The sequence below is a fragment of the Tauraco erythrolophus genome, chromosome 4 (genome assembly GCF_009769465.1).
Source record: "Tauraco erythrolophus isolate bTauEry1 chromosome 4, bTauEry1.pri, whole genome shotgun sequence".
In the NCBI taxonomy this organism is placed as follows: Eukaryota; Metazoa; Chordata; class Aves; order Musophagiformes; family Musophagidae; genus Tauraco; species Tauraco erythrolophus.
The window spans coordinates 73024801-73039240 of record NC_141468.1 but is presented as its reverse complement, the minus strand read 5'-3'; the positions used below and the strand labels follow the sequence as shown (position 1 = coordinate 73039240).

Sequence of the window (14440 nt, the reverse complement as noted above, 5' to 3'; positions counted from 1 at the left end):
TACACATCTTTATTTTCCTGTATAATACTCTTGCAGACCATCTCATTGGAAACCTGCACTGAAGTTTAAAAACTGTGAAGAGTTAAATAGTAATAGGCTTAAAGGTTGAGCAACTCTATAGCACGGGAATAAGTGCATCCTTAGCAATGGTCACTTACCAAAGTATTGTGTATGTTATAATGTACATATATGACTAAGGTGTGTATCCCTCTATACATACCTACGTTCTTGTTACATGGAAGTGGTCATGTCACTTTAAATAGAAATGTAGATAGGTAACACTTAATTTAAGAAGGAGGCCCGCCCTCCCTGGGTGTGTAAATTTGAAAGGAAGGAGGAGCAAAAAACCACACACATAATATCTAGAGGCATTCGCTGTCTCCATAGGTAATTCTTTCACTGGTATTTACTGGCCAAGAGGAACATGGAGGTAGTTCGTGATAGCCCTGACCTCAGGCAACCCTGTCCATCAGAAATTGAAACTTGAGCAGGAAGGCTACTATATGTGCTTCTTTGCGGTCACTGTTCTAACCTCCATATAGCAGATGTCTCATTTCAAATCCAAACACTTGCCCCCGCAAACTGGAAAAGTAAGTTCCTTACGGCAAGGAAAAATAAGCTGTGTCCAATGGAAAAAACCTCACATGAATTAAGTTCTTGGCCATCTGGAATAATAGTGATGCATAGTTTTGCTGGTGCTGTTGAGGAGACTAACCTTTCTTTTATCTCCCATATAAACATTCCAAAGAAAGGTTGAGATCTAGCGCTTGGTCAAACTGGAAAAGAACTTGCTTTGTCAGTATTCTGGCTATTTTTTAGCATCTAGAAAATATTGTAATCACTGGCATAAGAGATCTTTAGTAAACAGTGTGCTAGGAGTTGTGAAGTGAAATGTTCAAAGTGTCGCTAAATAGTTTCTTGAGGTTGTTTGTCTATGTTCTATCTCACTTTTTCCCTTTAAAGAAGGGACTGTTGGACACCAAGCATAATTGCTTGCTCAGATTAGGCAAGAAGGCCTGTACAGAGACATAATTCAGTTTTTGGCAAGAAGAGTAGATGTTATGACTACTTGTAACTTCACTAAGCCCTAAGACCTGAATGTAACTAGCTGTGTGTGAAGAGTTGGTAAACCCCTACAGATAATCTCATGGTCTTCAGGAAATTAATTTATACTCTTGAATGGAGTTGACACTTTTTGCCCTGGTTTTATGCATAGCGTTGCTACAAGCACAAGTAAAGGATAAAGGGATAGTTGCCTAAAAAAGGATGTGCTGTCTGGACAAACCTTCCTTCTACCCATTTCTTGTTTTCCCTCATACTTAAAATGTATGTATTTATCTTCTTGTAACTCTCCTAGTCTGTAATAAAATAGTCCTGCTACAGTGCTTTATATGACCATTTTCCTGCCAATTTTTTTCTCTATATGCCAACAAACCAAGAAGACCCTCCAGAACATGATCTTGTATTATTTTAGTCATTCCATCCTGCTGCAGAAGCATGTTTGTTGGACAGATACAAATTTTCACTTCTGTCTCATTTTCTGGTGAGTATTGAGGTCCTAGTTCCATGAAATGATTCTACAGAACATAGTATTGAGGGTAAGTATCAAAGGAGCATCAAGGTGCTACTAAGTGCACTATACAGTCACTAATCCGGAGATGAAACCATGGACACCAGGGATGACAGTGGCTTGCTGCAGATCACACAAGTGATCAATGATCAGATAGACGTTAGTTTTCTGAGAGTAAAAAGGAGTGGAAAAAAAACGTATTTGAAAGCATATAGTATATTACTTAAGACTTCCTTTTTATTAAAACTAATGCCTTCTTGCAGAATTTGTGTTTCTGGCATGTTTGGAGTGTATCCTGTCTAGTGACAGGATTTCTTTGCTAATCTTTGCATTTATAGGTATATGACATCCCTGGTGTAACAACAGCAAGTTTTCACTTTTTCAGTAGTTGATTTCCTTTAAAAAAAAAATAAAAATAATAGTATCCATCCCTTAAGACTAGCTTTTCTTCTTTGTTCTTGAATCAACCTGCTATGGAGGATCATTTATAGCCAAGGAAGAGTTAAACAAGCTGGAAGAGACCAAGCACTATTGAGTTTGCAGCACTGCAGACTGTCAGCAGATGTTTTGTGGGGTATTTAGGTAGCAGCCCAGCCTGAGTAGGAAAAAGAGTCAGGATAGGAATGGATACTAAGTACTTGGGGTCAATGAAATTAGTGGAAGTCTCATATAATGAAAGTATTGCAATATGTTAGAACCTGTCAGTTTTCAGTTGAATTGCACAGTATTTATCTGAGAACAGTAATACCTTAATGGTACAGGAAGAAGAAAGAGAGGATGTCTCATGTTCACATTTACTTCTGTTTCCTGTCTTAAATGTTACCCATATTGATACTGCAAGAATTATGTTGCCTTAGATGTGCAACGATCTTGCTTCTGTGGCATCAAGTTCAGCAATAGATTATAAATATATATTGTGGATTTAAGCATCTTCCCCTATTTTGTGTGCATAATTAAATAAAGAGTTAAATCAGAAACGCATTCTTCTCAGTATGATAAATTAATGAGTAAAGGGCACTGTGGTACAATATTACTACTTCAAACTTTAAATAGTTCTGCAAATCTTTTTCTGTGAAGCAGGGAGGAAGAGGTGTTGTGCACTCTTGTCTTTAAAACCTAGAAAATAAGATATAAATTTATATTCAAATAAAAAAAATCCAAAGCATGAAACAACTAATTATAACACAAAATGTGTGTGCCTCTGTAATTGGAGATAGCTAATACTCAGCAATGCTTAGCAAAACCCTACACTGAGAAAACTTATCCAGCTGAAACTATGGGGGAATTTTTAGGTAAATAGAACATAATTTTTCTACCTGAATTGGACTAAGCTGCCTGCATGAATTCGGTATCCTAAAAATTACATGCAATTATGTAGTGATAATAATTTTATTTCAGGAGAAAATATATTTGGAATTCAAGGTCTTGAAAGTTTGTGCAGTTTGAAATGCCTTAATTTCTCAAGTAACACTTTCTTTTGGGAGCTGTTGAGACTGTAATGTGAACACAAGCAGAATTTTAGTGGCACTATTCAACCTGAAAAAAGGCATCACAGAGTGCAGATGTAGTTCTCTTATAAAATATTCTTCTGAGTTTAAGTTTAGGCTTTTTAACTCTTAGTCATAGAAAAATGCAATGTTCTTCAAAGTGAGCCATTCTTTGGCAGCAAACATATACTTCATCTTTTTGACCATTTCAAAGAAAGACAATTTCATAATACATGTATGTGTTACTGCATTATATTGGATATTTATTCAAGTGGTAGCGAATAGACAAGCAGAAGGGTAATTTACTGGATTTTAGATCTGCTTTTGATATATCTTTGCATCTTAGATGTAAGTTGGGTTTAAAATGTGTTTTCCTTGGTTATGTAATTTTAAAAAATACAAGGAGAAAAAAAAATTTAAAAAGCACTTTCATTGAAAGCTGATGTGACAATGCTGGCTGAAGTGTTTTGTGGGAGAATCCTATAATAAAATGTGCCTGTCCTCAGCACTGAGTGAGATGAGAAGTACCACGACTTGACTTGAAGCATGTGGTTAATAGTTTTATTTATTTAATGTATTTGGTCAGGTTGTTATGATGTATGAAGCATCTGAACATTATCTGTGGTAGAGATCAAAACATGAATTCTGCAAAATTTTCATTTTCTGGTTAAGACTTTATAGATGGAGTCATGCCTGCTTGTGTCTTCAACAGAAAGGTGGTTCACTAAGCCATAAACGTTTCCTTCAAGATTTGACAGAGAATGGTTGGTAAAGCACTGTACAAAGAGAATCCTGAACCACATGGTCTGCCGCTCCTACTCTAAAAAAGATCATACTGATGGTCCTCAGTGTGCATCACCATATCCAGTGTAAGTTGTGGAGAAAAGATACAAAGCACATCCTAGTAATCTACAGGTTGAGGAACTGAGTTCCTCCTCTGACATACCTGTGCCTTTGTTTCATAATGAAATGAGTCAGACCTGAAACTTTTCCATTTCAGGGTCAGATCCATGAAGATTATCCTAATATGATGAGCACATCATGAGACATATGTTCTTTATTTATAATATCACCACATTCATCCTTTGATACAATATAGAGTATCTTGGTTCCTTTCTCCTAGTTCCTTTTCTTTTGGTGTTAAAACCCTCAGGGTCTCATCGTTCTTAGGTGAAATTTTTAGTGATAGTTAAACTAGGTGCTAGGTTCAGCTACAGGAGGAATTAGAAAAGAGCAATTTGATGATAAAAGTCAGCTTGTTCAAATTTAAAGTGTATCTTGCAGTGGGTACATCTCTAGAGTTCACATCATTTCACATGTAAGTGTAGAACTGCCCTTAAAAACAAATCATACCTAATTCTAATTTTTCTAGATAAAATAGAAGGAATCTCTTTTGTGTTATTTCAACTGACTAAATAACCCCACTCCTTTAAAATGTTCTTATCCTGTGTCAGTCTCTCCTCTGTTACATAGAAATTAGCATACAAGGTAAATCAAATACTCTAAACGAGGTTTTTTAAATTTCAGTTTTCTATGCTACCGTGCTGATCAATGTGGGTTAAAATACAATTTTAGAGAGGGTTTTCCTCTGAAACCAACCTGCTCAACTGTAATTAGGTATTCATGTGGCCTTACAACCTGTTGTCTTCGAGCATTGCATAAATCTTGCTAGTTTCAAAATAATTTTCTGCCACATAGATACGTGCCAATCGGTTTTTATTGTTTCCTTTTATAACATTTACACTTGTCTGAGAAATAGAAACTTCTTACAGCAAGTGAAGAAAGTGAGAAACTCTGAGGCATCAACAAATTGAAGAAGAACTATCCTGGTTACTGTTGAAATGTTTGCTTTGGTAAGGAAACTTCCTGAGTAGGTAATCAGGGAAACGCCATGCTACCTTGTTGATCTAGTCACTTGATTTATATCCAGGAGGGGCACTTTTCTGAGTAGTGTATATAGACTGAGGAAAACAAAAAAAGGGTTTTTTTTAATTATAAAACTAACTTCTAGAGCCTTCAAAACATTTTGTGTATTCCTGTGCAACACTTTAAATGACTGCCCCTGTTTTACAAATCTAAGGATGTAAATGATAAATATGAGTAGGCAAGAAAAAGCAGGTCAAGGTGGACAACACGGATTGATGCTAACTGTAAGGCAGGAAGAAACGTTAGCCACATTTGTGTTTTCCTTAGCCAGTAACAGAATGGATTTGTCAATGCATTGCAGAGCAAGCAAGTTTACAAAAGCAGTTGGAGTCTGAAGGTGCTTCTGTGAGGGCTTGAAAAACATTTGAAGTGATTGTTATCAGAAGAGTGACGTGAGAAGTGGGGTAAAAGTAAAGGATAAAGATTGAGTTATCAGATTTTTGGGTATGAGTTAATGGAATTCAGTATTTTGGAGGACTTGGATACTTTTTGGTGTATTTCTTTGAAGATGTAGAGTGCTGGCTAAATTGTTTTGTCTCAGTGCTAAGGATAAATGGGGAAAAAGGTCAATCTAGAACTTGGAGAAAAACGGACAGTTTTTATAGAAATAACTAGATCTGAGGCAATTAAAGGATGATAAGAGCTAAATGATTTATCATAAATGATTTTATCATAGAATCATAGAATCATAGAATGGTTAGGGCTGGAAGGGACCTTCAAAGGTCATCTAGTCCAACCCCCCTGCAAGGAACACGGATATCTCCAACTAGATCAGGTTGATCAGGGCCTCGTCCAACCTGGCCTTGAACGTCTCCAGGGATGGAGCATCCACCACCTCTCTGGGCAACCTGTTCCAGTGTTCTACAACTCTCATGGTAAAAAATTTTTTCCTAATATCCAGCCTGAATCTACCTCCCTCTGTTTTAAAACCATTACCCCTTGTCCTATCACAACAGGTCCTCCTGAACAGCCTCTCCCCATCTTTCTTGTAGGCCCCCTTGAGGTACTGGAGGACCGCTATAAGGTCACCCCGGAGCCTCCTCTTCTCCAGGCTGAACAGCCCCAACTCTTTCAGCCTGTCCTCATAGGAAAGGCGCTCCAGCCCTCTTATCATCTTCGTGGCCCTCCTCTGGACCCTCTCCAACTGATCCATGTCCTTCTATGTGGGGGGCTCCAGAACTGGACGCAATACTCCAGGTGAGGTCTCATGAGGGCAGAGTAGAAGGAGAGAATCACCTCCCTCGACCTGCTGGCCACGCTCCTCTTGATGCAGCCCAGGACGCGGTTGGCCTTCTGGGCCGCAAGAGCACATTGCCGGCTCATATTGAGCTTCTCGTCCACTGATTGCACTTACACTTAATTTCTCAGGTTAGTTCAAAGTCAGGGAAAGGATCTGTACAGCTGCAGTGAATGTGCTCTCTTAAGTTAGGGAAAGTGTATGCTGTTTGTTAGCCATTAGTCTGGGTCAGAGTGTCAATCAAATGTGCTCTAACACCTCTGACCATGCAGTGGGAGCTATGAGTGTGTACTTCTTACCTAAAGAGGTAGGGGTATTGTGTTTCATCTGTTGAGAATTAAATTACGACCATAAGATTCTGAAACCATCAGTGAAAAAAAAAATAAAAATCTTTGGTTCTGTGAAAGAAATAAGCTGATATATATGATTTGTTTTTTAAAAGCTGTTTGTTCTAAAACAAGGATGGTGACAGTATTTTACAAATTACCTTTGACAGCAGTGTATTTATGAATTGTCTCGACATTGTTCTTCTTCTCCTTGCGGGCTTATACTGACCTCTCCTATTTCTGCAAGGCCCCGCTGTGAAAGCAACAGTACAACAGCAGAGGAAGATGAGAGAAGAGCAAAGAACAACAGGAATCAACCAGACACCCAAAGCTGCAGCTTCCCAAGCAGGCGCCTCGTTATCTGAAGTGTAATTCCTGCCACTGTAGCCTTTGGTTTCATTTAAGTGTTGCTTACTGCTGTTCAGCCGAGGAGGAGTGGGCATGTAGGATAACACCTTGGCAGACTTGGATATCGAAGTTGAGTCTACAGTCTTTCTGTCTGAGCTGGTGACTGACCGAGTGCTTACTGAAGTTGTGCTTGTCCGCTTAGCAACATGATCATCCAGTGGAAAGGTGTCTGACCTGGAATAAGTAGTAACTTCAGGTTTTTGGACCGTCAGGCTTGTGCTGGAGGTGTAAGTGTTTGCTGTTAAGCCATGGCCAGTCGTAGAAGATGGAGCCTGAAGCAGAAGAGAACTTGACGTGGCATTATGAGGCTGGCGTCTTTCCCGCTCGGTGGTCTTTGTGCTGTTTTGGCTTCCGTATTTGCTCGGTGAGGAGTAAGTGTTTGACTCTTTGATTGCCAGTTTTTCAAAGATAAGAAGATCTGGATCAATCCCTATTAAATCGTAAACAACGTAGTTTATGTGCTAAAGGCTCATCTGCACACCCACGAAAGAGCACAGGGAGACAACGGCAGGTCGTGGAGCCCAAATAATACCTATCAACACCTTTTGGGCCGGGGGGTGTCACTGCCTAGGATTACAGGACACCTTATGGGATTGCAAGGACTTACTGTGGGATGCTTAGGGAAGGAACCAAAGATGAGGAAAGGGAGGGATCTAGGCTACTGGGGTGTAGGAGAGTCCTGGCCATCTCTGTGTGTGTGGGTGTGACAGTCTGCACCATAAACTGGAGGGAGGCTGCTCCCTTGGGGGCTCGTACGTCCAGATGACAGTAACTGGGGAGACTGGGGCCAGGGTCAGCTGCTGGTCAGACTGAGCGTCTGAGGCCAGCCGCTGGAGGGATCTGCATCATACGTACGTAGGTATGTATATGTTCCCTAGCAGATCTCCATCCTGTGCAGCCAGAGAAAGCAGGATGAGGCTCTCGGTACTGCCTGTGTTCGTGTGTCTGCTTTATGCATTTGTTTGCATTACCTGTGTGGCTGACTGTGTACGTATGTATTTGGTATGTACGTGTTCTCCTTCTGCATGTGCCTAATGGGAATACATTTTCAGCCTTGCTACTGGTTGGATCTGGGAATATGGAGCAGTGGGCTGCCTCGCCTCTCAGTCTCTCAGATCTGGTATGGTATTCTCCCCAAGCATAGTATTGATAGGTACTCAGAGCATGTATCCTGAAAGCAGGGTGTATCTTCAAGGTCCTCTCTCAAATACTGAATGGAAGAAAGGGAGGAAGTATTCTCTGAAGTAGGTACATTAATGAAAAAGGAAAAAAAGTCTTACACTTTTTTAGCATTGCGTGTTACTTCAGAAGATCTTCTAGCACAGCAACTGACCTAGTATAATTTCAACATTTCCTATAGTTGCTATATTTTCAGCCTTTATAAACAAAATGCTTAGTTACCTGTTGTGATGTTGTACAAAATGACATTGATTCTAGCTTTTAGAATGCAACTTTCCAATGCTGGGCAAGACATGTGAAGGCAATTCATATTCTCATGAATGACTCCATGGTAGAACACTGCTAGATTGCAGGAAACTATAATACAAAAAGAATCAAGTTGAGCTTATCAGCATAAGGACCATTGCCTTTTGGATGTTATTATGTTATTTAACATCAGAAGATCATTGTAGTGTGCAGCTCCATAATTCTTTAAATCTATGGTTCACTCATTATCATGCAAGCTAATTAAGCATCCAGTCAGAAAAGTAGAACTTTACTTATAAATATATTCTTATTTTACATCTGGAGAAAAGGAATAGAATAGCCATCTGAATTCTTGTGTGAAAGACACACATCTTGATGTGTCTCTGATTAAATAAAAAATATGCTTTATCTTGTAGTCCTTCCACTAGTTGCCTTCCTTCACGTCTCGGCTGCAATGACTGGACCATTTCTAAAAGTAAAGCTATCAAGGAAGACAACTTTGAGGTGTTTGCTCTACACTTGGCTACTTGAAACTGCACTGCAACCGTTTATTTCACCCAGACTGTTAAAAAAACATCCTGAACTACAATAAATTAGTGACCTCTTGCTGTGCTGCCAGTACTTAATCGTTTTCTTTCTTTGCCTTTGGGCTATTGTATTTCTGTGAATAGAGTAGTTTAGACTATTCTTCATTTACGTTTGAGGTTCAGTTTTACCTTCCCACATCAGAAATCAGGACTAAAGTAATAATGAAAAAATGCCTGAACAATGTCACTGAAACCCAATTTTCAAAAGTATGTGGATGCCTGAATCCTAGTGGTTTAGGATTTAGATTGAAAATATATGCTAAAATACTTATGGCTAGAGTCATACTATATAAAAAGCAGGAAAGATTCTTCTTTCAGAGTCTTACAGTACATCAAAATCTCAAGTAAAAATTAATTTTCTTTTCTTTCATCAACATGCTTAGAGCAGAATCAATGTTAGTTTTCGTTTCAGTTATACAAAGTTTTCGGGTTTTTATTTATTTCGTTTTACCTGCCTTGAATGTAACCTCCATACCTGAACTAATATGGCAACTTGCAATTAAAAAAAGTATTGTCAGGGCAGGGCTTTATAAATGTATTCCATATACTTAGGTATTTATTCCGAATATTTTCTGAATGTTTGTAAGTAATGAAAATAATTTGTCATACTTATGCAATGAATAACAGAAAAAATGATGCAATTCTTTCCATTTTACATGTAACTAAAAAAAAAAATAAAATCCCGAGCCTATCTACAAATAAGAAAAGAAATAATATGCACTAAACTCATGCTTACAATCTTTTCTGTATTATTTGTAGTTCTTTCCGTTAGTAGCCTCAATAATGCATCACAAATTAACACAGTAAGCATAGACCTTGAAAATAGATTTTTCCATTGTAATGAGTTATCCACCCGTCTGCCATGACAGAAGCATTATTTTCAAAAAATGTATACAATTAATTAAATAAAAATTGGAATGAAAATGTCACTGTCTGAACAGTACAAATTCAGCAGCTTTATGGAAGAAAAAATCATGGCAGAAGTGCTGTTACAGAATAGTCTTGTGTTTTTATCTGCTTACATAAAAGATCAAGGGTGGTCTGCCTAGCTGAAACGAAAACAGTAATATTTGCAATTAAAAGTAGGATCCTGAACTCTAATGATAGCCAGGTAAAGCTAAATCAAGATGATAATCACCAGTTTTTCTTTCACTGATATAATTTTTCATGTCCTGTATCTACCTTAGTTGGGCTTTATTGGTTTCCAGTTATTTGTCACAGGGACTTGAGCTTAGAGTAGACATTTATGAAATAAAGAACCGGTATAAAGATGCTTGTGATTATCAAAACAAGAGAAGACCATAACTTGTGGGAGACAGAATTATGATCTTACAGGGATATAGAAAGCTCTGGCTTTATTATATACCAATTGGTTTACATTTTTCTTTAAAAGATTAGAAACATTTTGTAGTGTTAGAGAAGCATATTTAGCCAGTACATAACTATTTGATATATTTCTGAGGACTACAGGCATTTCTACAGGTGATATGCAAAAAATACTGGCTTCTGGGATAAAGGAATTTAAAATCCAGTGACGATTTTTAAGAAAATAATTCTGAATATAGAAATAGTTCTAGGCATCAGAAAACATTCTGCATCACTTTTAGGCAGAAATCAACATTTTAAAAGACAAAGCCCTTCAAGTATTCTGTGAAATATTGATGTAGTACTTGCTTTTCTGTGATATCTTTTGTTCAAGGATTCTTAAACGCTCTGCAAACACTAACAATGCAGTATCATTGAAGTCATTATTTGAAAAATCACAATTTTCAGATGTTTGTTCACTGTCGATGATTTTTCTTCCAACAGAAAACTGTTCTTCACTTGCATCACATGTTGTAGCAGTATGTATCCTTGCCTTCAGACCCAGGTATACAATGTCTGGATTTTGTCTAAGAATGAGCATTTTGTGCTAATAGTATACTAATGTTTGTTTTTCAATGTGATACATGAATGCTATGCAAGTTTCTGATAAAGAGATGATCTTATTTAAGAATATATAAGACAGCTGAAAATACATGTGTGTGTTTGAAGGAGGAGTGAAATCTTTAAAACCTCTCAAATCTTCCAAGTTTGTGCAGAGTTCTGTTGTCATTAGAAACCAGGTTTTAGGACACAATAATTATAAATGTTTTCATTTAATGATTACTTTGAAGCTTATGAAAACATCATTAAAAGTATGTCCTCTGAAAAAGTCACCTTCTGTGGATATATTCTCTTGGGATCTGTGATGGATTTATTGCATAAAATCAGGTAAGAAAAATAAGTCACAAACCTATTTTTTTGTAAGAAAGGATAGTTCTTTGGTCAGGAAAAATACTTTAAAAGCATGCTATAAGATATTTTGCATTGGTTTGAGGAGATATAAACAACATCTTTTATTGCTTGTTTTAAATTATTTCAAAATTTCTTTTATCTTGCAAGATTAGCTTTTAGTAACTGTGCTATTACTGAGAATCCAGCAAAGAAATTTCTCTTACCAAACTTCTTATCAACATTTCTTGAAATCTTAATTAGGACTAGTATTTGTGGTAGTGACTACATCTGTCTCTGGGATTATAAGGAAACCACAAGCTGATTTAAAGCATATCTTCAAAATGCCATCTAATGTCTCTTTTAGTTAAGATTATAATAAATATGTGCTTGACTATGTAACATTATAAAAACAAGATTCCAGGTTACCATTATTTATCTCTGTAGGGTATCCAATCCCATGTTCTGTGAGAAAGCTTGTTGTACAGATAAGAAAAACATTGTTGAAATATAATAATTGTTCTTTCCTCACAATATTGAAGACGGAAGTTGACTCTTCCCAGGAATGCTGCTGGTAGTTACATTAGTTATGTCAGTGTCAGGTTGTCAACGTCATATTTTTGCTCATAATTCAAAATTTCATCAAAATTTATATTGACTGGTACCTCACTTTCATCCTCCATATCCAAAAACCTTTCAAGTCTTGTGAGTTTTGCAGTCAAGTTTAGGCACCACAGACACACACTGCACATACACTCCTAAAATATCCCCTTTCAGTGTACCAATGCAGTGTGATACAGAGAAAGTATTGGGCTTAAGACAAGCAATGATTTTTCTTACTTTTATTCTGAGTTTACAAGTCTAGGGAAAAGGGGCTGTCAGCTGGATAACTGCTGTTATTTATTGCTATAACTTTATTGTTTATATTAATGTTGTACCTGAGTTGCACCAGAAACATGATGTAAACAAGAGAGCGCTCCCTCCAAGAAAACACATATTCTTGTATTTCAGAGAAGGCCAAATGGTGTGATCACTCCCCTTTCCCCCTCACCTGGTCCTAGTCTAGTACCGTACTCCATTAAGAAGAGTTCTGTTTAAATCAGTGTCACTCATTTTTCTCTGCAGGAGTAGATGGTGATGGATACCCAAGAGTTATTGTTTCGATGTTAGCATTGCCCAAAGCTTTGTAAGAGAGATCTGAAATTTCAAAGCAGACCCTAAAATTTTCATGTGTTTCTAGTGTGGTCTTCTAAAAATTTCAGATTATCGAGTTCCTTTCTATAGGACTGAAGATGGGGGAACAGTGACAATGTGCCTCTGCTTTCCTGCCTCAAAGAGTAAATATATCCCATTTTTTTTGCATTATTTCTTCTTCAAGTAAAGAAATGTTTATATAAAAATTACTCAAAATGTTTTTCCTCATATGTCATGATGTAAATTTTAAGGTATGCCACGATCTCGATAACAAACACTCACCATTCCTCAGAAGGCAGCAGGTTCTGCTGCACTGTTGGGGTGAGACTTCCGCATAAATCTTCAGCACCCGGGCTCCCCTCTTCTGGGATTCCTGTAGGTCAATCAGAAGACCTGGGAAGCGTCGGATCCAGCAGTTTTTGTAAAACGTAGTGGGTGAGCAGAGAGAGTCTGACTCCACCGCCAAACCCAGGACCAGCAGCACTTCTGCTATGGTCACCAGCAGAACCATCTCTTCGGTGTAATGGGCTTAGTCAGCGCGCTTTCTCCTCCACAGATGCACTAAAGATTGGACCAGCGTTTTAAGAGACAATCTCTTGGGTGGTGAGGATACCGCAAATTCTGCCAGGGACATGAGCCAGGGGATGTTTTTTCCAAACAATTCCTATGACACAGTTGGGGCAGCTGCTGGAAGGAAGCAGCCATTTTATGAGTTACATACGATTCTAATAGTTATTATTGTTGTTCTCCAACTTAGTTATTTTGAGAGAGTTTTTGAGAGCCAACAGGCACAGGTTGCTTTTCGTCATTCAGAGGACTTGTTTCTGTGGTCCCAAGTTTGTGATTCTTGTCCTTCCAAGGCCAAACTAGGCAGGCAGCCTTAATATGTGATTGATAATGGTAAGCTCAGCGTATCGTTTCACCTCAGCTCTGAAAGTACACGGTACAGTCACTTGAGAGCAGGAAGGTCTGCGCTTTGTTCAGACACAGTATTTACACTCAACATAGAAGAAACAGCTCACTTTAGTTTTGTAACGCTTCTTGAATTATCTGGTGGCTGCATATATAGTTCAAACTGAACTATCTAATTCTGTCTGCCAGCCAGAGGTGGAAATTTGTTCCTCTTCCCTAATCTGTTTTGGTTGCAAGAATAATACAATTTTATTTGCAAAGACCTAGGATTAGATGAATATGACTAGAGAAGGCTATGACCTACATTTATCTCCAAACTAGGTAGGTAATCAAAGTCCTGCCCCTAATCTTCCGTAAGTTTAAGAACATGGAACAGTCTGTGTGGGGTCTTCTGCTTGTGTTGAAGCTTGGAAAAGGCCTGTGAGAGTGCAAGAAAGAAAATATAGTTGGCATATAGGGAGGCAATTTTTCAAGCACCTGATCTGAAACTCCCAAGTGTTTTGTTTCTTAGAAGGACCCAGTCTGATCCCTGATTCCCATTTCTTTTTCATATAGAAAAGCTTTAGAATAGTACAACACATGAGTTCATTTAAACTCAACGGGCTATACAGTGAGGTTGAGAGAATTAGGTAGAAATACAGTTGTCTGCAATAAAATAGTGTGTGAATATATAAAAATATTTTAGACGGCATTTTTTCCCTCAAGCTTAGAATGAAGGAATTTCCCCAGTCCTACATGAAGTACAGATCAGTGACATGGGAGGTGGGGGGGGAAGCCTCAAACTCGTTTTAATTCTTTAGTCATTATAGCTGGTGTTTGTTTGCAAAACAAAACCCCCAGTCTGGAAATGAGCCGATATGTGTAGAATTTTGTTCCTTACAGAGCTCCTTTGAAGGTAATAGATCTCAGAGCAGGTTAACTCTGTTGATCCAATAGCAAGACCAAGGCTTTATTCAGTGGAGCTACTGGCTGTAATGAGAAGGATTCCAAATAACTGTCTGGTTTTATGCAGATTACATGTCTTGTGGAGAATATGTGAATTAAATTCTAAGAAAGAGTGTAAGTGGGTAATTTTTTAAGCTTCTGTCCTAAAAAGCTTTTGATACTGGCGTTGT

The 14440-nt window shown here is 38.0% G+C and overlaps 1 protein-coding gene across 1 annotated transcript; it reads right to left on the bottom strand.

Annotated features, from left to right (window-relative positions):
* Window positions 1–6696: 6696 nt before the first annotated feature.
* Window positions 6697–12924, bottom strand: MANSC4 (MANSC domain containing 4). Its single transcript, XM_009991462.2, is given in 4 exon segments — window positions 6697–6728; window positions 6731–7384; window positions 8356–8490; window positions 12696–12924. Coding segments are annotated over 4 exon segments (1050 nt in total).
* Window positions 12925–14440: the final 1516 nt, after the last annotated feature.